The following is a 24,731-nucleotide window of genomic DNA, read 5'->3' on the forward strand; positions in this document are numbered from 1 at the left end:
CTAAGGGAGACAATCTACTGTTAAACTACTGTTAGTAGATCCAGTTCTTCATCATGTTCTACAGGAGGTTTTAGGATGTATGAGACACATATACAATGTAGTGTGGTTAAATTAGGACAATCTGATATCGTGAAGAATTATGTCAAACAATAAGGCAGTCAGTCTTTGAATGTACAAAAAATTTTGTAAAGTACAGAATATTAAATAAAAAGAACATTGAAAATATGATAAGAGAACTAAAATCAATGGAATGGTCCTGTAAATTGACCACTGCTTTGTTTCTAGACATTGCCCAAAGTATATCAAATAGCAACTGTTCAATCATTTATTTATAAGAAAAATATTGATGACACTAAACATGAACCACTAAACTATGGTATACTCCAAGACTCAATAAAATATGAATACAGCTTCTTACACCTAAAGATACATCTATTAAAAGTGGTGAAGTTAAGAAATATATGCAAAACTCAAACAAGTCCACTAAACTGAAATTAAAATAGCCATGTGTAAAGCAAATAATAGTTACATTCTGAAATCTAAAAATAGTTGTCATGCAGCACGGAATGTCATTAAAAAACAAAAAAAGAAAAGAAAGAAAAAGACAATACCATTCCCATATATTCGAATGTATTAAATGAATACTTTGTGAACTGTACAGGCTGTAAGCATTCAATCTGCAGCAACAAGGCACTTGCTTAGACACTTCTACCCAAAGAAGTAAATACAATCACCTTCTCGTGCTCTAAAATTACTCTCCACAAACCCTCTTATGGTCTAAAATTGCTCTCCATAACATTAGCAAAACAATCAACAAACTTGGATATTCTGAAACAGAGGTCTATTATGGAAGGAGTAATTTTGTCATAAAGAGGATATCAACTAAAATTAAAATTCCATTACTTTATCTAGCCAACAGAATTGTGGCAGATGATACTTTCCCTTAAGCTCTTAATTGAGCAACTCAGTGTCACACAAGACTGTTGTTGTAGATGTTGTGGTCTTCAGTCCTGAGACTGGTTTGATGCAGCTCTCCATGCTACTCTATCCTGTGCAAGCTTCTTCATCTCCCAGTACCTACTGTAGCCTACATCCTTCTGAATCTGCTTAGTGTATTCACCTCATGGTCTCCCTCTACGATTTTTACCCTCCACGCTGCCCTACAATACTAAATTTGTGATCCCTTGATGCCTCAGAACATGGCCTACCAACCGATCCCTTCTTTTTGTCAAGTTGTGCCACAAACTTCTCTTCTCCCCAATCCTATTCAATACTTCCTCATTAGTTATGTGATCTACCCATCTAATCTTCAGCATTCTTCTGTAGCACCACATTTCAAAAGCTTCTATTCTCTTCTTGTCCAAACTATTTATCGTCCATGTTTCACTTCCATACATGGCTACACTCCATACAATAACTTTCAGAAACGACTTCCTGACACTTAAATCTATACTTGATGTTAACAAATTTCTCTTCTTCAGAAACACTTTCCTCGCCATTGCCAGTCTACATTTAATATCTTCTCTACTTCGACCATCATCAGTTATATTGCTCCCCAAATAGCAAAACTCCTTTACTACTTTACGTGTCTCATTTCCTAATCTAATTCCCTCAGCATCATCCGACTTAATTCGACTACATTCCATTATTCTCGTTTTGCTTTTGTTGATGTTCATCATATACCCTCCTTTCAAGGCACTATCCATTCCGTTTAACTGCTCTTCCAAGTCCTTTACTGTCTCTGACAGAATTACAATGTCATCGGCGAACCTTAAAGTTTTTATTTCCTCTCCATGGATTTTAATACCTACTCCAAATTTTTCTTTTGTTTCATTTACTGCTTGCTCAATATACAGATTGAATAACATTGGGGACAGGCTACAACCCTGTCTCACTCCCTTCTCAACCACTGCTTCCCTTTCATGCCCCTCGACTCTTATAACTGCCATCTGGTTTCTGTACAAATTGTAAATAGCTTTTCGCTCCCTGTATTTTACCCCTGCCATCTTCAGAATTTGAAAGAGAGTATTCCAGTCAACATTGTCAAAAGCTTTGTCTAAGCCTACAAATGCTAGAAATGTAGGTTTGCCTTTTCTTAATCTAGCTTCTAAGATAAGTCATAGGGTCAGTATTGCTTCACGTGTTCCCATATTTCTACGGAATCCAAACTGATCTTCCCCGAGGTCGGCTTCTACCAGTTTCTCCATTCATCTGTAAAGAATTCGCTTTAGTATTTTGCAGCCGTGACTTATTAAACTGATAGTTCGGTAATTTTCACATCTGTCAACACCTGCTTTCTTTGGGATTGGAATTATTATATTCTTCTTGAAGTCTGAGGGTATTTCGCCTGTCTCATACATTTTGCTCACTAGATGGTAGAGTTTTGTCAGGACTTCCACTCCAAAGGCTGTCAGTAGTTCTACTGGAATGTTGTCTACTCCCGGGGCCTTGTTTTGACTTAGGTCTTTCAGTGCTCTATCAAACTCATCAAGCAGTATAATATCTCCCATTTCATCTTCATCTACATCCTCTTCCATTTCCATAATATTGCCCTCAAGTACATCACCCTTGTATAGACCTTCCATATACTCCTTCCACCTTTCTGCTTTCCCTTCTTTGCTTAGAACTGAGTTTCCTTCTGACACAAGACTAAATTAATAAAATTAGCTCACTATGGCATTTGACATAAATCATTAAGTATATTTAGAACCTACCCAACCAATAGGCTACAGTTAGAATATCCAAATAATTAGGCATCACAGTTGTTGGAAATAAAACATGGAATACCACAGGGATTGGTTATTGGGCCTTTTCTCTTCATTGTGTATATAAATAATTTCTCAAGTCACATACCATGTGGGAATGTGCTGTATGCTGGTAACATCAGGTGGAAACTTACAACATGTTCAAAATTACATTGGAGAAATTATGAAGATGACTCATCACTGATGTCTAGCCAACCAGCTGTACATTAACAAAACAAAAACAGAAGAAGTTCATTTCAATCTCAGAGCAATGAAGTCTGAGAATAAGAGTGTGAAATTATTTGGACTTGTGACTGACAAAATACTATCACAGAATAGGTACATATATTACTTAAGCAGCAAACTGCCAGGAGTTTTATTTTTGCTACATAAATTAAGACAAAATATCAGTAAGAATATGCTACTTCACTCTTATTATGCCTTCTTCCACTCACATCTGCAGTATGGAGTACTGTCATGGGGAAATGCACCAGATTCAGTTTACATTGTTCAATGGCAGAAGAAAGCCGTTAGATGTATCCTAGGCCTGCCTCCCTGAGAGACTTGCAGAAGTCAGTTCAGGACACTTACATAATGACAGTCATCAGTCTTAACATCCATTAACATTCATGCTAAAGAAAATTTAAACAAACTTAGGCTAAGGAATAATGTTCATTTGCACAACACAAAAAATAGACACGATATATTTACTGTACTCAAGACTTTCTCACACACACAATGGCCATAAACACATGAGTCTTAAATCCTTCAACAAATTGCCAAAAGCAGCTCACTTGACTCCCTTACACAAGTACAGGAAAGTTTTAGAAAGAGTGAGAATCACTAAAAGAGTGAGAATTTTACACAGCTGATGAATTCATGGAGAGTGATTTCCAAGAACTGTGCTTTGGGTAGCTGTAAGTGTCAGTAAAATTGCAAGTAACGACCATACAGTTAGAGCTCTGCATTTATATACATGTAATAAATATATAAGTATTGCTGCAACTAGTCATCAGTAGTCATAAACTGTAAACCTATGCAATTAATATGTATAAGTATGTAACTGATATACAAATGTAATTTAACATTTATGTACGAGGTGCATTCAAGTTCTAAAGCCTCCAATATTTTTTCTGCAGAATGGAAAGAGATAGAAACATGCGCATTGTTTTAAAATGAGGCCGCGTTCATTGTCAATATGTCCCAGAGATGGCAGCACCATACGGCAGATGGAATTTTACCGCCAGCGGCGAGAATGAGAACTGTTTTAAATACTTAAAATGGCAACGTTTTCCTTACTTGAACAGCGTGCAATCATTCGTTTTCTGAATTTGTGTGGGGTGAAACCAATTGAAATTCTTCAACAGTTGAAGGAGGCATGTGGTGATGGAGTTATGGATGTGTCGAAAGTGCGTTCGTGGGTGCGACAGTTTAATGAAGGCAGAACATTGTGTGACAACAAACCGAAACAACCTCGGGCTCGCACAAGCCGGTCTGACGACATGATCGAGAAGGTGGAGAGAATTGTTTTGGGGGATCGCCAAATGACTGTTGAACAGATCGCCTCCAGAGTTGGCATTTCTGTGGGTTCTGTGCACACAATCCTGCATGACGACATGAAAATGCGAAAAGTGTCATCCAGGTGGGTGCCACGGATGCTGACGGACGACCACATGGCTGCCCGTGTGGCATGTTGCCAAGCAATGTTGACGCACAACGACAGCATGAATGGGACTTTCTTTCCATCGGTTGTGACAATGGATGAGACGTGGATGCCATTTTTCAATCCAGAAACAAAGCGCCAGTCAGCTCAATGGAAGCACACAGATTCACCGCCACCAAAAAAATTTTGGGTAACCGCCAGTGCTGAAAAAATGATGGTGTCCATGTTCTGGGACAGCGAGGGCGTAATCCTTACCCATTGCGTTCCAAGGGCACTACGGTAACAGGTGCATCATACGAAAATGTTTTGAAGAACAAATTCCTTCCTGCACTGCAAGAAAAACTTCCGGGGAGGGCTGTGCGTGTGCTGTTTCACCAAGACAACGTACCCGCACATCGAGCTAATGTTACGCAACAGTTTCTTCGTGATAACAACTTTGAAGTGATTCCTCATGCTCCCTACTCACCTGACCTGGCTCCTAGTGACTTTTGGCTTTTTCCAACAATGAAAGACACTCTCCGTGACTGCACATTCACCAGCCGTGCTGCTATTGCCTCAGCGATTTTCCAGTGGTCGAAACAGACTCCTAAAGAAGCCTTCGCCACTGCCATGGAATCATGGCATCAGCGTTGTGAAAAATGTGTATGTCTGCAGGGCGATTACGTCGAGAAGTAACGCCAGTTTCATCGATTTCGGGTGAGTAGTTAATTAGAAAAATAATCGGAGGCCTTAGAACTTGAATGCACCTCGTTTATATGTGTGTTAACAAGTATTCCAGTAATTATATATTGATGTTAATAAATATATTAGCAACTGACATTGAACTCTTACTGAGGTGTACTTTTATTTACTCATAACACTGATGTATTAATTGTATTAACTGTACTTAACACATTGACAAGGCCAATTCTATCAAAATACACTGAATGGCTGACAATAAACATTCTAAACATTCTACTGTAAATTTTGTGTAAAATACACCATACAGATGAACGCTCCCTGGAGCACCCAGTCACACCCATATTCCACAGACAAAGTAAGTACCTCTCAGCTGAGAAGTGTTTAGCACATCACAAACATGTTTTTGTTTCTTAACATGGAAGCAGTTACTTTTCCTCTTTCCAGATGGAAGCATTTACTGGATATGGTGAGGATATAGCACTTTTACCGAATTAAATTTGGTAATATTCCAATAAGTGTTAAGAGTACCCACATTGCTGTACATAAATGGGTAAGTCTACAATTAATGTTATTAATGATTGTTACATAGTTTAAATAACACAGTGGTACACAATTTCAGTATATGGGATATTCAGCAATAGTGCAAATATTTGTTATGTGTTGTATTATGTCTGAACTACTTCTTGGGTGGCGTGTGGTGGTTGGAGATCAGTGTGAATTAACTCACCACCCAATATTAATGTCTGAAGTCAGATATTTAACAAATATTCATGGCTATGTGAATTTATATCAACGGGATCCCATTGTGGAGATTTTTTACAATATTGCCACTTAGAACCTTCTCAATATCCCACTTTAGGGGTAAAATTAGAGAGCTACAAAGAGTGTCCCTTGTACTTACTTCACAACCCATTTTCACAAACAGCACATAGATGGAGGCAGAGATCTGAGATATTTTGGACAGAGATGATTAGCTTAAATTATATTTACTTTTCATTCCATGAATCCCTAGCATTCTAATGGATGTGTACCTCGTTAGAAGATGAGAATACATAATACATACTTACATAGGACAAAATATATGCTATTTTACCTTCCATACATCCCAAATGAAATTATCTGTATGGGTGTGAAATAAGTAAAAAAAACATTAAACATATTTCCATATAAAAGATAATAAAAAAACCTGTCACTAAACATGTAAATGTACAGTATCCACTGTTGAATATGATAATACTTAGGCTATTGTTGGCACACATCATCAAAGTGAAAAATCAGTTTACAACAATTATTTACAGGGGTCACATACTATACCAAAGACGTATAAATGTCAGATATTAAATAACACACAAAATATTTGATATTATTAGTAATATATACACATCAGTTAACCCTACTAAGGAATTTTTCAATGGTGTGGAAGGAATTGGTCATCATTAGGTCCTTTAGGCTCCTCTTAAACTGAACCACACTGAAGCACCAAAGACACTAGTATAGGCATGCATATTCAAATACAGAGATATGGAAACAGGCAGAATATGACCCTGTGGTTGGCAATACCTATATAAGAAGAAAAATGTCTGACACAGTTGTTAAGTTGATTACTGCTGCTACAATGGCAGGTTATCAGGATTTAAGTAAGTTTGAACATGGTGTTATAGTTAGCGCATGAGTGATGGGACACAGCATCTCCGAGGCAGCGATGAAGTTGGGATTTTCCCATATAACCATTTCATGAGTGTACCATGAATATCACGAATATGGTAAAACATCAAATCTCTGCCATCGCTGAGGCTGGAAAAAGTTCCCGCAAGAACACGACCAACGATGACTGAAGAGAATCGTTCAACATGATAGAAGTGCATCCCTTCCGCAAATTGCTGCATATTTCAATGCTGAGTCATCAACAAGTGTCATTGTGCGAACCAATCACTGAAACATCATCAATATGGCTTTCGGAGCTGAAGACCCATGCATGTACCCTTGATGACTGCCTGACAAGTAGCTTTATGCCTTGCCTGGGCCCATGGAGTATGGAGACAAATGCATGAATCCATGGACCCTGCATGTCAAGCAGGGGACTGTCCAAGCTAGTGGAGGCTCTCTAATGGTGTGGGGCATGTACAGCTGGATTGATGTGGGACCCCTGATATGTCTAGATATGACTCTGACAGGTGACACATATGTAAGCATCCTGTCTAAATATATGCATCCTTTCATGTCCACTGTGCATTCCAATGGACTTGGGCAATTCCAGCAGGACAATTTGACACTTCTTATGTACAGAATTGCTACAGAGTGGCTCCAGCAACACTCTTCTGAGTTTAAACACTTCTGCTGACCACCAAACTCCCCAGACACGAACATTATTGAACATATATGGGATGCCTTGCAACATGCTGTTCAGAAGTGATTTTTAGCCCCTCATAATCTCACAGACTTATGGACAAGCCTGCAGGATTCATGGTGTCAGTTCCCTCCTGCACTACTCCAGATATAAGTCGAGTCCCTGCCATGTCATGTTGCGGCACTTCTGTGTGTTCGCGGGGGCCCTACACAGTGTTAGGCAGGTATACCAGTTTCTTTGGCCCTTCAGTACACATTAGTCATTAAACATTTTATGGTTCCTGGAAAGTTATAGAAAATCTGTGTTCCTGAATAATGCACATCTTTTGTACCAAGGTAAATAACCTCAGATCTTTGTGAAGATTATTCTTATTTCAAGTACTAATTCCATGAACTGAGCTCTTGTCTTGAAAAAGACACATTTCATTAAGGATATGACAAATTTCATTAAGAATTAAATATATTTGAAAACGGAAATTAGTATCCTGTAGGAACCATTTACCAATGTTCATGGAAATCTCTTTAACCAATCTTTCCAAGGATTTATATTGCAATGATTTATATTTGCAATATTTGTAACATCTCTAAACAAAATACACTTAGAATTGGTAATGTTACTGATGAAAGGTCATTGATATATATGAGAAACAGTAAGAGCCCTAAGACATACGTTCATAGAACACTAAATGCAGTCAGTTCACAGTTGGATAATACCTGATAGCTTAATACAGGGACCTTTTCTACTGACACCTTTTGCTTCCTATCAGAGATAAACGAAAGTAGAAACAGGGAGACATTGTTCAAGCTTTCAAAATCTTATAATTTGCATAGTCTTCCACATGAACCCACCAAAATAACACCTACATCCCAGACAGCCTTACATGGAATTCTTGTAAATAAGAAAAGAATTCGTACAACACTTCAAGTGTACAACACAGGATCAAGTCACCAGAATGAGATTTTCACTCTGCAGTGGAGTGTGCGCTGATATGAAACTTCCTGGCAGATTAAAACTGTGTGCCTGACCGAGACTTGAACTCGGGACCTTTGCCTTTCGCGGGCAAGTGCTCTACCATCTGAGCTACCGAAGCACGACTCACACCTGGTACTCACAGCTTTACTTCTGCCAGTACCTCATCTCCTACCTTCCAAACTTTACAGAAGCTCTCCAGCAAACCTTGCAGAACTAGCACTCCTGAAAGAAAGGATATTGCGGAGACATGGCTTAGCCACAGCCTGGGGGATGTTTCCAGAATGAGATTTTCACTCTGCAGCGGAGTGTGCACTGATATGAAACTTCCTGGCAGATTAAAACTGTGTGCCTGACCGAGACTTGAACTCGGGACCTTTGCCTATCGCGGGCAAGTGCTCTACCATCTGAGCTACCAAAGCACGACTCACGCCCGGTACTCACAGCGCTACTTCTGCCAGTACATCATCTCCTACCTTTCAAACTTTACAGAAGCTCTCCTACGAACGAGGTACTGGCAGAAGTAAAGCTGTGAGAACCGGGCATGACTCGTGCTTCGGTAGCTCAGATGGTAGAGCACTTGCCCGCGAAAGGCAAATGTCCCGAGTTCGAGTCTCGGTCGGGCACACAATTTTAATCTGCCATGATGTTTCACAGGATCAAGTGTTCACCTAAAACATTTCAAAGATATTAAGGACTGAAATTTTAACTATGCAATGGAGTATGCACTGATATGAAACTTCTTGGAAGATTAAAACTGTGTGCCTGACCAACACTCAAACTCAGGCAAGTTCTCTACCGACTGAGCTACCCAAGCACAATTCATGACCCATCCTCACAGCTTTACTTCCACTAGTGCCTCATCTTCTATCTTACAAGCTTTGCAGAAGCTCTTGTGTGCAACTTGCAAGACTAGCACTTCTGGAAGAAAGGATAGCATGAAGACATGGATTAACCATAGCTGGGGGATGTTTCCAGAATGAAATTCTCTATCTGCAGTGGAATGAGCACTGATATAAAACTTCCCGGCAAATTATAACTGTGTTCCACACCAAGACTTCAACTCAGGGTCTTTTCCTTTCACAGGTAAGAACTCTACCACCTCTGGAAACATCCCCCAGGCTGTGTCTAAGCCATGTCTCAGCAATATCCTTTCTTCCAGGAATGCTAGTCTTACAAGTTTTAGGAGAGCTTCTGTGAAGTTTGGAACGTAGAAGATGAGGTACTGGTGGAAGTAAAGCTGTGATGACAGTTCATGAGTCATGCTTGGGTAGCTCAGTTCGAAGAGCACACGCCTGTGAAAGGCACAGGTTCTCAGTTCGAGTCTTTGTCTGATACACAGTTTTAATCTGCCAGGAAGTTTTACATCAGGCATACACCACTGCACATTCTGGAAGCAGCCCCCAAGTTGTGGCTAAGCCATGTCTTCGCAATATCCTTTTTACCAGGAATGCTAGTACTGCAAGTTTTGCAGGAGAGCTTCTATGAAGCTTGTAAGGCAGGAGATGAGGTTCTGTCAGAAGTAAAGCTGTGAGGATGGGTCATGGGTTGTGCTTTGGTAGCTAGGTTGGTAGAGCACTTACCCATGAAAGTCTCAGTCTGGCACACAATTTTAATCTGCCAGGAAGTTTCAAACCAACAGACACACCACTACAGAGTTAAAATTTCATACTGGAAACATTCCACAGGCTGTGGCTAGGCCATGTCTCCACAATATATTTCTCCCAGAAGTGCTAGTCTTCCAAATTTTGCACGAGAGCTTCTGTGAAGTTTGCAAGGTAGGGAGAGGAGGTAATAGTGGAACTACAACTGTGAGGATGAGTCATGAGTAATGCTTGGGTAGCTCAGTCAGGAGAGCGCATGTTCACAAAAGCCAAAGTTCCTGAGTTCGAGTCTCAGTCTGGCACACAGTTTTAATTTGCCAGTAAGTTTGAAAGTTATAACACACAGGATAACTCAGACAAACTACAGAGCTTCCTAAGTAAAGAATTAAAAATGGACAGACAATATCCAGTCAATGATGTCAATGAAAAATGTATTGTATTTCTTGTCATAATGGTCCATCATTTCAAAGAGGTATTTCCACAAAAAAACAGCAAGGTTAAATAACCATAATGGACACAAGAGTTGAATTACAACAACTATGAAACCCTCCTCCAAGAATAATAGAATATTACATAAGTTATTTAAACAAATAATTATTATTCCCGTCTTCCCAAATAGTACACAAGTAACACATGTATCATAAGAAAAGAGATAAAGACAATTTAAAGAGAGGTACAATGATGAGTACATTGACAAATTCAACAACAAACTGAAAGTCATGTGGAATATTATAAAAAGGGAAAGAGGGAAAAATAAATTATTCATACAAACATAGAAATTAAACACAACATCTAAATGATAATTAATCCTGAAGCTGTGGCGATCACTTTCAAGGAATTTTTTACAAACATAGCTCACGAATCAATTAAAAATAGCCCAAACACAAAATACTGGCCAATAAACCAGAAAAATCACATAAGCACAGTCAATATTTCTTACGCCACTCAATAAAGATTAAGTAAATGGCCTCTGGGGGAAAAATTTATTCAGTTTGCATTGATGGAATTCCATCAACTGTCATCAAGAACTGTGCACATACTATTGCTGAACTACTAACTAACCTCTGTGACTGCTCTATCCAGGCAGGTATCTTCCCAGATTCATTGAAAATCTCAAAATTAATTCCTGTTTTTAAAAAAAAGTGGTAATAAAAGACTTGAACAATAATACAGGCTTATTACAATTTCATCCTGCTTCCCAAAAGTAATTGAAGAATTATGCACATAAAACCGATGGGCTTCACTGACAAGAAAGGTATACTGAGTATATTTTAACATGGGTTTAGAAACAAATCTAGAAGGAAGGCTGTATATGACTGCAATAATATGATACTACATATATTAGATAAGGAGCAACTCAGTTAAGGCATATTTCTTGATCTGTCAAAGGTTTTTGATGCAGTGGATCATAAAATATTACTGATAAAAATTGTGCAGTATGGAATCAAAGGTCTTGCAAACAAATAGAGTGCATCATTCTTAAGTAATCACACACAGAAGGTCAGCATGACATATGCTGACAAACAACTCAGTCCAGTAACCAAAATCCTCTCTTGCAGTAAAAATTTTAGGCAAGGTATGCGACTATGAGGTCTGCTATTCCTCCTGTATATCAATGACTTGAGCCTGAGGGTTAACATTCACAGAGCCATTATTTTTGCACACTGTACTCCTCAAAGGGAACAGCACAGAGCCAGTACAGAAAGCTGTGAACTTGGCTACTGAACAACTCAGCAACTGAGCTACAAATAACAAACTACCCACAAACACTAAAAAGACTGTTTCAATGAACTTCCACACCACACAAAATCTTCTCAGCCATTTTTAACAGCAATTACCCATCCAATGAAACCTAACTCTGAATTCAAGTTTGTGGTTATGAGATAAGCTGAAATGGAATAAACATATTGAACTGCTAAATGCTAGACTAAGCGCTGGCTGCTATGTATTGAGTGTACTGTAAGTATGCACTAGCCAGAAAACAGTAATAAGTGCATACCATGCATACATACAGATTCACTTAAGATATAATATTTTGTTCTGGAGAAATTCTCCAGCTGCCGTTAGCTCTTTTAGAACTGTAAAGAGAGCCATGAGGATCATTAAAGGTAGCAAAACTAGAGACTCTTGCAAACCCATTTGCAGGAAGCTGGAGATCCTAAAACTGCTTGAGACTGTAAGATAGTTCCAACTGAATGCAGACTGAATAAAAGCAGTGAAATTCACAAACATAACACAAGAACAAACTCAAACCTACATTTGTTATATACTAACACACAACTCTTACAAAAGAGTGCATTCCACATGGGCCTTCATTCGTTCAATGCGATAATCTCCCATCACGTCTAAAATCTACGGAAGACAATACACAATTTTGTACAGCTTCGAAATCTTATTTACTGCGCCATTAGTTTTGTTCTACGAAAGAATATCTAGTACAAAAAACTTACTAGTTATGTTTAAGTGTAACTCATGGGCTACTCAATGAAGCAAACCTGTTGCAATGTATTGTATGTTAACCATAACCTACCCATTGTAAATGTTAGTATATTTTGCCTGACATCTGTAGTATGGGCGGCAGTACTATCAGCGCACTATATAAGCTGGAGCAGAGAACGTCTTCGTCAGTCCTCATTCGGCTCACCTGAAGATGGCTGGCAGTTGTCCAGCCGAAATATCATGCAATGAAGTTTATGACAACTGGCTGCAAGCCCGAAATCTTTTTGAACAGTTGATTCGCCAGGAAAATTTCAAATTTTACATCAAACACCTTTACGGGGAGGAGATGGCCTCAAATGTAAGAAGATTCGACAAGCTACGAGGTAAGAGAGCAAAGCTTTTAAGTTCTTTAAGTTTTTTAATGAGATGTCGGGACCATGGCATAATACCCAAATTTGCCAGAGTGACACATTTTATTAAGACGAACACTGCACGGAAAATAATGGATAAGGCGAGCCACGCTATTGTGAAGGAGGGAATTTGTTATACGAGACGAAGGTTGGATGCCATTTCAGAAGAATTGTTCCATCTACACTTGAAAATTGCAGCACTTCTTTCTCCTATATCATGGGAGTGGGTGGATGATGTGACTTCAGCCAAGTTCGACTAGGTATGTAAGTCTGCTAGTTCCCGGTAGATGTCGAAATTTGATCGTTTGATGCCACACTTGACATCATAGGAAATAACTGCACGATGTTCCATGGTTAATTTCATGGAGAATATTTTAGACAATGTAACGCTGTTGATTTTGGGTAAAGGTCTTAACTTTGCACCTACACCAAGTGCAGTATCTCTTGTAAGTTTCGTAAGTGGTATTCAACAAGCTGTACGTCACCTTCTTATGAACACTGCTGAAGAAATATGAAGGGAAACTGGTCGGGTTCTTCTGAAAGCTCCTCCTCAACGCAGTAATATAACTGCTGAAGAAAGGGCTGCACTACAGAACCTTCGAGAAGATCCGAAAATAGTGGTGCTTAAGGCTGATAAAGGTAACTCTTCTGCTTTGTTACCTCGTGGGTTGTATTTGAAGAAGATGTATAGTCTACTTAGTAATACTATGAATCGGAGAGTTGATCACGATCCAACAGCACGTGTGCAACGGAAGATGTGTGCGCTTTTGAACTCTTCCTCGCTAGCTCCAGAGACCATCAAGCAGTTAAGGCTTAATGGCAGCATACCACCAAGAATGTATGGTCTTCTGAATGTGCATAAAGAAGGTCTGCCTTTACGGCCAATAGTGAGTAATACTGACGCACCCACATATGATTTAGCCAAACATCTATCTTCTTTGTTGAGACCATTTGTTGGCAAATATTCACACCATATACGGAACTCTGCTGATTTTATTAACAGACTGGGGGCTCTCCACTTAAGTAGTTCGGATCTTCTAGTGAGTTTTGATATAGTTTCCCTTTTCAAAAAAGTACCTCTTGCGGATTCCTTAATTCTAATTGGTCAACAGTTTGAATCGGTCATTTGTTTTGACATAGTCTTTCCTCAACTTATTTTATGTTTAACCAGGAATATTTTGAACACTCTGACGGTGTCACCATGGGCAGCCCTCTGTCTCCTCTGGTGGCTAACCTCTTTATGGAGGATTTTGAGGAGAGAGCACTTGAATCAGCAATCTGTAAACAAACTGTTTTTTGGAGATACGTCAATGACACTTTCACAGTGTGGCCCCACGGAGAAGAAAAGTTAATGGAGTTTTTTCATCACCTTAACTCCATCCATGAGAATATTCAATTTACTACGGAACTAGAGAAAGATAGCTGCCTTCCATCCCCAGATGCTTTGGTTAAACGGAAGAGTGATGGCACTGTGAGACATTCTGTCTATCGCAAGCCCACTCACACTGATTTGTATTTGCATTCTTCAAGTTGCCATCACCCATCCCAGACCATGAGTGTTCTTAAAACCCTTGTACACAGGGCACACACAGTGTGGGATGCAGAGAATTTGCATAAGGAACTGGCACATTTGAGGACGGTGTTCAGAGACAATGGGTACTCGACCTGGCAAATTAACAGGGCCTTCTCAACTAGAGCCAGGAATCGGGAAGAGGAGGACGCACCAGCCAAGTCCCTAGCTTTTCTTCCCTTTGTCGGAAATATCTCCTTCAAGATAGCAAGGATTCTTAATCATTTTAATGTGAAAGTGGTTTTTCATCCACCTTCTAAGATTTCAGATTTGCTGGGATTGGTGAAGGATGATTTGTTTCTGTTGAAGGCGGGAATTTACAAAATACCATGTGAATGTGGTATGGCCTATATAGGACAGACAACGCATACAGTGGAAGAGCATTGTACAGAACATCAACATTGCACTCGCCTACCGCAGCCCAGTAAGTCTGCAATTGCGGAACATTTTATTTCTAACGGACATTCAATGGAGTACAACAAAACTTCGATTTTGGCCACTGCAACAACTTTTTCAGACTCCACTGTCAAAGAATCAGTTGAAATACGCATTGTGGGAAATCTAATGAACTGTGACAGTGGTTACCATTTGAATAAAGCATGGATTCTCATCATCTCCAAAATTTGCTCGAGACGAAGACACCAGAAGACTTTGATAGCTACGGCCAGCGACAATACCGACGGCAGCTGAGTACTGCAGTTCCACCAGCGAGGGCGCTGCCGCTGGGCGGTGTGGCCCTTCTGCCTCCAATGCAATTGCAATGCATGCGCAGCAGTACTATCAGCGCACTATATCAGCTGGAGCAGAGAACGCCTTCGTCAGTCCTCGTTCAGCTCACCTGAAGATGGCTGGCAGTTGTCCAGCCGAAATATCGTGCAATGAAGTTTACGACGACTGGCTGCAAGCCCAAAATCTTTTTGAACAATCTCTTTGTTACTAGATCTTTAGTTAACCCTTTTCTATTTTTCATTACTTTATCCATTGTGTTAGTTTCCTTTCTCCATAAATAATCAAGTAAATCAAGGCTAGTGTAAAAACGATCCCTGTATAGAGTTAGACCTTTACCACAGACACTTTCACACAGTCTATTTACTTCATGCAAAATGCTGTTATTAGCATCTGCCTGACTACCAGAATATATTTCATATTTCAAAATTTAGCCACTTTCACATAAAGTAAAGAATCTACACCATATTTGTTAGGCTTATTTTTCATGTACATATTCAAACTAAGGCTGCTTTTAAAAGGGCAAATTCCTTCATCTATAATGAGATTTTCTCCTTATTTGTATGCTCTCTCATTTTTTCTTGTGAATATATCAAAGATGGGTCTCACCTTGGTAACAGAATTGTGCCCTTCTTGATTCTCTTGGTGTACACTTTCCTGCAAAGTTGGTTTGAAGTACAGAATTTGTGACCAATAGTTGCCCAGTTTCAGTTTTCTAGCAAGGCACATTGATAAAACCACACCAGAAACTTATACAGTTCACTGAGTTTCACAAGACTCCCCTTATGCCAATCTAACTGCAGCTTTAAGATCTATATATCATTTAGTTTGTCAATAGTTGTTCTAGGATAGCAGTTTGTCTCTCTTTCTGCCATCTTCAGTAGTAAGTTGTCAAAAAAGTATGTGAAAAATCAACACAGAAGAGTTCTGGTTAATCTGAATTAGAATTCCACACGATTCTTCAAAAACTGGAAGCTGTGGAATTGTAGTGTCATTATCTATTGACTGCCCAGTGAAAAGAGGCAGACTGACACGTGGACACAGAGGGGTCCCTGTTGCATCATCAACATCAGCAGCTTACCCTGAGTGCTCGTTGACACTTCATCATCAGAAATGCCTTTTCTTATATAGCATAAATCATACAATTACCTTTCTGCTGTACAACACAGATAAAAATGCAACAAAACAAATAGCTTGCCATCACTGCTTTCGAAACTAAAAATTTATTCATCAAGCTCAGAATCACTATTGTTCAACAAAAACTCTATCTCACCTTCACCTAAAGCCATCTTGAAGAGAAACAGAAAGCATGAAGCCAACAACACAGACAACAATCAAGGTCTGGTTCCTGGCAGATTAAAACTGTGTGCAGGACCGAGACTCGAACTTGGAATCTTTGCCTTTCAAGGGCAAGTGCTCTACCAACTGAGCTACCCAAGCACAACTCACAAACCATACTCACAGCTTTACTTCCACCAGTACCTCATCTCCTACCTTCCAAACTTCTCCTACCTTCCGAACTTCTCCTAACTCCCAAACCTCATTTGCTCCGCATGTGATGTGAGGTGTTGCATAGCAATGAGATCAAGCAAAGCAATTAAGATTTGCTTCCCACCTATAAGAGTGACAGGTGGTGCCAACAGTATTTCTTTAATGATAGTACAAGAATTACAGAATATCTTCATAAAGATGACAGACAATAAAAAAGAGGGGTACATTTACAAAGCTCAGAAATTTTTCAACATAGGTCCTGTCTCAGTTGTTTTTTTGGAGTAAATCCATGTGACATAGGAGTTACATGGTTCATTTCCAAAGTGTTAACAGGCCTTGTTAAATTGCACTTATCTGAAGTCCGATGTTAGGCAGAACCATTTCACATTGATGAACAGATCCATGTATTGCTCCAGGCAAGGAATATCCTATACCTACAACTTTAAATTTATTGTTATTTTTTATATACATGACAACTCAACCTCTCTCCACATTGATTCTGCACTAGCAAACTGCTTATTATAATATTATTTATTTATTGACTATATTCCTGAACTGACACTATGTTGCGACAAAATTTGTAGACAATTTGATTTTTAATTCTATTGTTTATTTTAAAGAGCCAAATACCATCTATTTTGTTTCTCAATGCCATAACATTTCATTGCATTTCACTAAACTGATTCCTCATTTTTGTCCTTCTTTACTGTTTGTGTAACTTCGATCATTTTAATCTCTTTCTATTCCATCTAGCATATATGCCAAGTGGTGATTGTAATAGCAGTACTATCAAACATTTAGAGTTAAAGCGAAATAATGCATTTACCAATGCAGCAGATGCATCTGTGCTTTTGATCCACCCACTTCCAACACTTGTAACCACAAAGGCACCAAACAGTTCTCCTGGAATACTGGCCGTGTCATTGACATAACGTGCTTCACCTGAGAAATAAAAAAGGTTTTTGAAATGCACATTTAACAGATAAAATAGTTTGTAATATAATGTCAATGTGTATATATGTATACACAAGAGAACAAATTATAAGGGACGTCTGAGAAATAAGAAAATGAATTTAGGAAGGAGTATAATAATTAAAAACAGAGGTGAGCCATCAAACCAAGAGAAATGCTCATTTCCAGTGTCACAAGTGTGTTTTCAATTATTTCTTCTACTTATTTTCTGCACAATCCTGAGCATTTGGTAACAATGTCACTCATTACTAAGTGCTCAAGGAAAGTAAGTAGAAGAAATAAGACATAAATGAAAATGCACTTGCGACAATGCAAATGTGCATTCTTCTTGGCTTGATAACTCATCTCTGATTTTATTTATTGTATTAGTCTTATTCCTAAATAACTTTACTGTTACTTTTTATTTTTATTACATGCAAGATCAAATATGTACAATTTACATACAAATCTGTTGAGAAACACAACAATTTGGTAGCAGACACTGAGCCTGTCAGAAGTTCCATTGCCAGAAAATGAGTCGTAGCAAATGGCAGAACAGTTGTTATCACTAAATTTGATAGTGCCACAAATTTTGCCCTATTACAAAGTAAAAACTATTCACAGTATTTTCTTCAAATTTCAGAATCTGTCTTTGGGTAATGAGGCATGGTAGAAACGCTGGATTACATTATTTAGAATTCTATACATGGTGCACTAAACTTCTAAATAGATAATCACTATGACTGAATCTAGATCATTCAAAACTGTAGGTCACAAAGAGCTGCTGTAAACTTCAACACAGTTAGTCCATTTCTGTTATTGTTGGAATGTGACAGGAGCTTCCCATTTACCAGCAGTAAAACACTGGCCAAGTGTGCAACAAATGAAGATGAATATAACCATTATGGGTTAATGTGATTGCAGGAAAGATGAAACACTGTAAATAATGGCTATAACCAATAAGAGATTACAGTTATTCATCTTTTACTGCACAACAAACAACATTAACGCTGCCATCTAAAGTGAATGATAAGATTAAACATTACACAAGAGAGAGAGGAGGGGAGAGAGAGAGAGAACAGTTTTTACCAGATTATTATGTATTATTAAGTATGTTATTATATCTAAAAACAAAGATGATGAGACTTACCAAACAAAAGCGCTGGCAGGTCAGTAGACACACAAACAAACACAAACATACACACAAAATTCTAGCTTTCGCAACCAACGGCTGCTTCGTCAGGAAAGAGGGAAGGAGAGGGAAAGACGAAAGGATGTGGGTTTTAAGGGAGAGGGTAAGGAGTCATTCCAATCCTGGGAGCGGAAAGACTTACCTTAGGGGGAAAAAAGGACAGGTATACACTCGCACACACACACACATATCCATCCGCACATACACAGACACAAGCAGACATTTGTAAATGCAAAGAGTTTGGGCAGAGATGTCAGTCGAGGTGGAAGTAAAGAGGCAAAGATGTTGTTGAAAGACAGGTGAGGTATGAGTGGCAGCAACTTGAAATTAGCGGAGGTTGAGGCCTGGCAGATAACGAGAAGAGAGGATATACTGAAGGGCAAGTTCCCATCTCCGGAGTTCTGACAGGTTGGTGTTAGTGGGAAGTATCCAGATAACCCGGATGGTGTAACACTGTGCCAAGATGTGCTGGCCGTACACCAAGGCATGTTTAGCCACAGGGTGATCCTCATTACCAACAAACACTGTCTGCCTGTGTCCATTCATGCGAATGGACAGTTTGTTGCTGGTCATTCCCACATAGAAAGCTTCACAGTGTAGGCAGGTCAGTTGGTAAATCACGTGGGTGCTTTCACACGTGGCTCTGCCTTTGATCGTGTACACCTTCCGGGTTACAGGACTGGAGTAGGTGGTGGTGGGAGGGTGCATGGGACAGGTTTTACACCGGGGGCGGTTACAAGGGTAGGAGCCAGAGGGTAGGGAAGGTGGTTTGGGGATTTCGTAGGCATGAACTAAGAGGTTACGAAGGTTAGATGGACGGCGGAAAGACACTCTTGGTGGAGTGGGGAGGATTTCATGAAGGATGGATCTCATTTCAGGGCAGGATTTGAGGAAGTCGTATCCCTGCTGGAGAGCCACATTCAGAGTCTGATCCAGTCCCGGAAAGTATCTTGTCACAAGTGGGGCACTTTTGGAGTTCTTCTGTGGGAGGTTCTGGGTTTGAGGGGATGAGGAAGTGGCTCTGGTTATTTGCTTCTGTACCAGGTCGGGAGGGTAGTTGCGGGATGTGAAATCTGTTTTCAGGTTGTTGGTGTAATGGTTCAGGGATTCAGGACTGGAGCAGATTCGTTTGCCACGAAGACCTAGGCTGTAGGGAAGGGACCATTTGATGTGGAATGGGTGGCAGCTGTCATAATGGAGGTACTGTTGCTTGTTGGTGGGTTTGATGTGGACGGACATGTGAAGCTGGCCATTGGACAGATGGAGGTCAACGTCAAGGAAAGTGGCATGGGATTTAGAGTAGGACCAGGTGAATCTGATGGAACCAAAGGAGTTGAGGTTGGAGAGGAAATTCTGGAGTTCTTCTTCACTGTGAGTCCAGATCATGAAGATGTCATCAATAAATCTGTACCAAACTTTGGGTTTACAGGCCTGGGTAACCAAGAAGGCTTCCTCTAAGCAACCCATGAATAGGTTGGCGTACGAGGGGGCCATCCTGGTACCCATGGCTGTTCCCTTTAATTGTTGGTAGGTCTGGCCTTCAAAAGTGAAGAAGTTGTGGGTCAGGATGAAGCTAGCTAAGGTAATGAGGAAAGAGGTTTTAGGTAGGGTGGCAGGTGATCAGCGTGAAAGGAAGTGCTCCATTGCAGCGAGGCCCTGGACGTGCGGAATATTTGTGTATAAGAAAGTGGCATCAATGGTTACAAGGGTGGTTTCCGGGGGTAACAGACTGGGTAAGGATTCCAGGCATTCGAGAAAGTGGTTGGTGTCTTTGATGAAGGATGGGAGACTGTATGTAATGGGTTGAAGGTGTTGATCTACGTAGGCAGAGATACGTTCTGTGGTGGCTTCGTAACCAGCTACAATGGGGCGGCCGGGATGATTGGGTTTGTGAATTTTAGGAAGAAGGTAGAAGGTAGGGGTGCGGGGTGTAGGTGGGGTCAGGAGGTTGATGGAGTCAGGTGAAAGGCTTTGTAGGGGGCTAAAGTTCTGAGGATTCCTTGAAACTCCACCTGGACATCAGGAATGGGATTACCTTGGCAAACTTTGTATGTGGTGTTGTCTGAAAGCTGACACAGTCCCTCAGCCACATACTCCCGACGATCAAGTACCACTGTTGTGGAGCCCTTGTCCGCCGGAAGAATGACGATGGAACGGTCAGCCTTCCAATCACGGATAGCTTGGGCTTCAGCAATGGTGATGTTGGGAGTAGGATTAAGGTTTTTTTATGAAGGATTGAGAGGCAAGGCTGGAAGTCAGAAATTCCTGGAAGGTTTGGATGGGGTGATTTTGAGGAAGAGGAGGTGGGTCCCACTGTGACGGAGGACGGAACTGTTCCAGGCAGGGTTCAATTTGGATAGTGTCTTGGGGATTTGGATTATTAGGAGTAGGATTAGGATCATTTTTCTTCGTGGCAAAGTGATATTTCCAGCAGAGAGTACGAGTGTAGGACAGTAAATCTTTGACGAGGGCTGTTTGGTTGAATCTGGGAGTGGGGCTGAAGGTGAGGCCTTTGGATAGGACAGAGGTTTCGGATTGGGAGAGAGGTTTGGAGGAGAGGTTAACTACTGAATTAGGGTGTTGTGGCTCCAGATTGTGTTTATTGGAATTTTGAGGTTTTGGAGGGAGTGGAGCTGGAAGTGGGAGATTGAGTAGATGGGAGAGACTGGGTTTGTGTGCAATGAGAGGAGGTTGAGGTTTGCTGGAAAGGTTGTGAAGGGTGAGTGAATTGCCTTTCTGGAGGTGGGAAACCAGGAGATTGGATAGTTTTTTAAGGTGGAGGGTGGCATGCTGTTCTAATTTGCGGTTGGCCTGTAGGAGGATGTTCTGAACAGCCGGTGTGGATGTGGGAGAGGAAAGACTGAGGACTTTTAAAAGGATAGGAGTTGACGGGTGCGTTCAATGGCTGAGTTGATGTGTAGGTGAAGGATTAGGTGGGTGAGGGCAATGGATTGTTCAGTTTGGAACTGGTATAGGGACTGATGGAAAGAAGGGTTGCAGCCAGAGATGGGAACTTTAAGTGTGAGGCCTTTGGGGGTAATGCCAAATGTCAGACAAGCCTGAGAAAATATAGTATGGGAGTGTAATCTGGCTAGGGCGAAGGCATGTTTGCGGAGGGAATGTAAATAAAACTTAATGGGGTCGCTGTGGAGGTGTTGTGAGGGTGACATGGTATTAGAAGGTGGAAAGTGTAACATTATATCCCACAGGATTTAGACCTCCATTAATGACTGCAAAAACAAAAGAATTTACCCACATGCTATATGTACATGGAGTATGTGAATGCATTTGACAAATTATGAAATATTATTGTGGAAACACTGGAAAATATGGGAGTTCCATGACATCAGCAATATGATACATGTGTATAATGAATTAAGAATTCAGATCTACATAAGTCAAACATCTCTTGTAGGTATCAAGCCTACCCAAGAAGTCTATAATAGTGTCTTCTTCCACTTATATGTTTTAATATTCATACTGTAGCGGTCAGGGCTTAGTGACAGTTGATATAGAGCATCAGTGACAGAAGGGAGCAATTATCACTTTGTGCATGGTGGAGTGGGCTCTTTCCTTGGCTCAGAGGGTGAGGTGTCCGTGAAACATTGGTGGTTCCACTAACAGTCATTTAGTGAGACGTAAGACCCATTAAACAAACATTGTGTTTTAACTCGCTCAATTCCTTGCCACAGTGGAGCAGCAGAGTCGTAGTGTGCCGATTCCAGTGACGGCTGATGCGGCGACAGCTCATGTTGCAGCAGCATGCCAATGGCATATTCTCCCCTCGGTACCATGCCTGTGACTCTCTTCTGTGGCACAGCCTTCTCCTTATTAATTTGCTCATTGTGTTATTAACAAGTGGCTACAGTGTGTTGTGAAGTGTCTGTCCCAGAATCAAACCACCGACACTCCAGTTCGGCATCTTCTGGCAGAGTTCATCAACCTCTCAGTTCACAGGTGACCCATTTGGTGAGTCCGTAGTCACTTTGTCCTCACCAGTCACCTGGGTAAGTACCACATGAACTTTTTCTGGTAATATTTGGGATGGCATCTTCTGCATTGACCTGTTGGTGTGGTACAGACATCTTCTTCTGTCGAGTAGCGTAGCGGCTAAGACACTGCAGTGAAGTATGACATCTGGAAACTAACCGTCAGTTCATCCATCCAGGGATGTTTCTTTGGGTCTTCTTTCTCCCCTTGAAGGGCCTCTCAAAGGACTACCTAATGCCTGTTTGTCAGAGGAATTTATTCAGTGTTTTTTCCAATGTTGTGAAGTTTCTAGGATGGCAACTGACTCTTCGGTTGTTTATCTCTGCTTCACACATTGGGCAGAAACATGACCAATGTCAGCACACATGTGGCTTTCCTTTGTTTTGCCTCTATGCTGGCATGGTCAGGCATTGTCCTGTTGTCCACTGCATCACCAGATATGTCACGCACATAGGTTCAGTATGCTGACAATTCCTGGAGCATTGACCGCTGATGTGTGAACTGCACTGGTCGTTGTTCTCCTTGGAAGCATTGCCCATCAGCTCAGTCATTGCTGTGTCGAAGTGCTGACTGCTGCTGCACACACTCAGCTGGTCATTGGCCTTCTTATGTTGGCAGAAACGTGACCAACATTGATGCACATGCCGCCTTTCCTTGTTCAACTGTTGCTGCTTCTGAACATTGTGGCTTAACATCTCTAAAACATTCACTTAACCTATAATAAGTCTTTACATAATTTTCTGCTTTGAACAACCATAAACAACACATAATTATTATATATCTTACACTCCTCTCCCATCTGGAAAAATTCATCCTCTAATTTTCTCCTATGTCCATCTACAATGAGTAACAAACAAGAAACAAAAACACAATGGCAATCTTAGCCTGTAGTTATGTTAGAAATATGGTAGAATGACAATTAGTACCAATACAATGAAGTAGTAAGCAACAATTATCTCTACATACATTTTAGCAGTATATGTGTTTTATCTCTTGTTGGAATCCTGTGTTGTGTTAAGTTCATTGCTGGTAACAGTCGCTGTGAACTAAACAGATCCTGAAACTCATCCAACACGGCTTCTATCATATCCCATTCATTTCCTTTTAAGTGTGATATCTTCTGGCGCAATGCATTTTTATAGGCAGCTGGTTTATCACTATTTTTTACATCCAACCAATCAAAATCATCTTCCTCTAAGGCACTTACGTTAGCTATCAACATTCCCTTTCATAACTCCTTGTCTTCTGTCCCAAAATTATCTGCATGCGCCGTTATCCTCTGTACTCCATCAATTGTTGCGGCACAAACTATACTCCTGCACAGAAAACAACATGCTGGGTCTAATTCATTATTTTTCACTATGCATAGTGTGTTTGTGGGTAAAGCAGCATTAATGTCCAACCAAACTAGCTTTCCTGTACTGAATAGTATTTTATCCCATGAATCTACCTTCAAGCATGTTGCTTGCAATTTAGTTGATTCCTCTTTCGGGGGAGAGGGATCTTGTGCAGAGTGCCCTTGGCAGCTGTGTCACCTAATCGAAACAATGTCCCCTTCAGCTCCACTGTGTGCTGCCTGAAGTTAATTATGGCATGAAGTTTATTCAGGAAATCTAACCCTAGGATAGCACTTACCCTTGATACAACTTCCACAACCTCCTGAAATCTTACACCCTCAATGTGAAAGGCCAGTGTCATACAGCTTACCGAACGTATGTCACCTCTGCCTGTACTGCTTAACTTATATCTTAGAGGGTCATATCTCCTGAACCCAGTGCATGGTTTACTTATGACTGACACGTGAACCCCATTGTCGACTAATGGTCTACGTGTTTTACCATTAATAGTGCATGGTAACCAGCACTCCACCTTTGCATGTGCTCTAAAAGCTTGGAATTTTAATGGGAACGCCTGGCGGCAGTTCCAGGGTTCCTGTACCTGTTTAATGGAGCCG

The 24,731-nt window shown here is 40.5% G+C and overlaps 1 protein-coding gene across 1 annotated transcript in view; it reads right to left on the reverse strand.

The window, feature by feature from the left end:
* Nucleotides 1-24,731, reverse strand: part of LOC126162632 (uncharacterized) — a 321,328-nt gene that overhangs the window by 166,786 nt on the left and 129,811 nt on the right. Inside the window, exon 12 of the mRNA XM_049919260.1 lies at nt 17,471-17,586. Within this exon, the coding sequence (XP_049775217.1) occupies nt 17,471-17,586 (116 nt within the window). The remainder of the gene's footprint in view (nt 1-17,470; nt 17,587-24,731) is intronic.

Source organism: Schistocerca cancellata, chromosome 2, assembly GCF_023864275.1.
Source record: "Schistocerca cancellata isolate TAMUIC-IGC-003103 chromosome 2, iqSchCanc2.1, whole genome shotgun sequence".
NCBI classification, from domain to species: domain Eukaryota; kingdom Metazoa; phylum Arthropoda; class Insecta; order Orthoptera; family Acrididae; genus Schistocerca; species Schistocerca cancellata.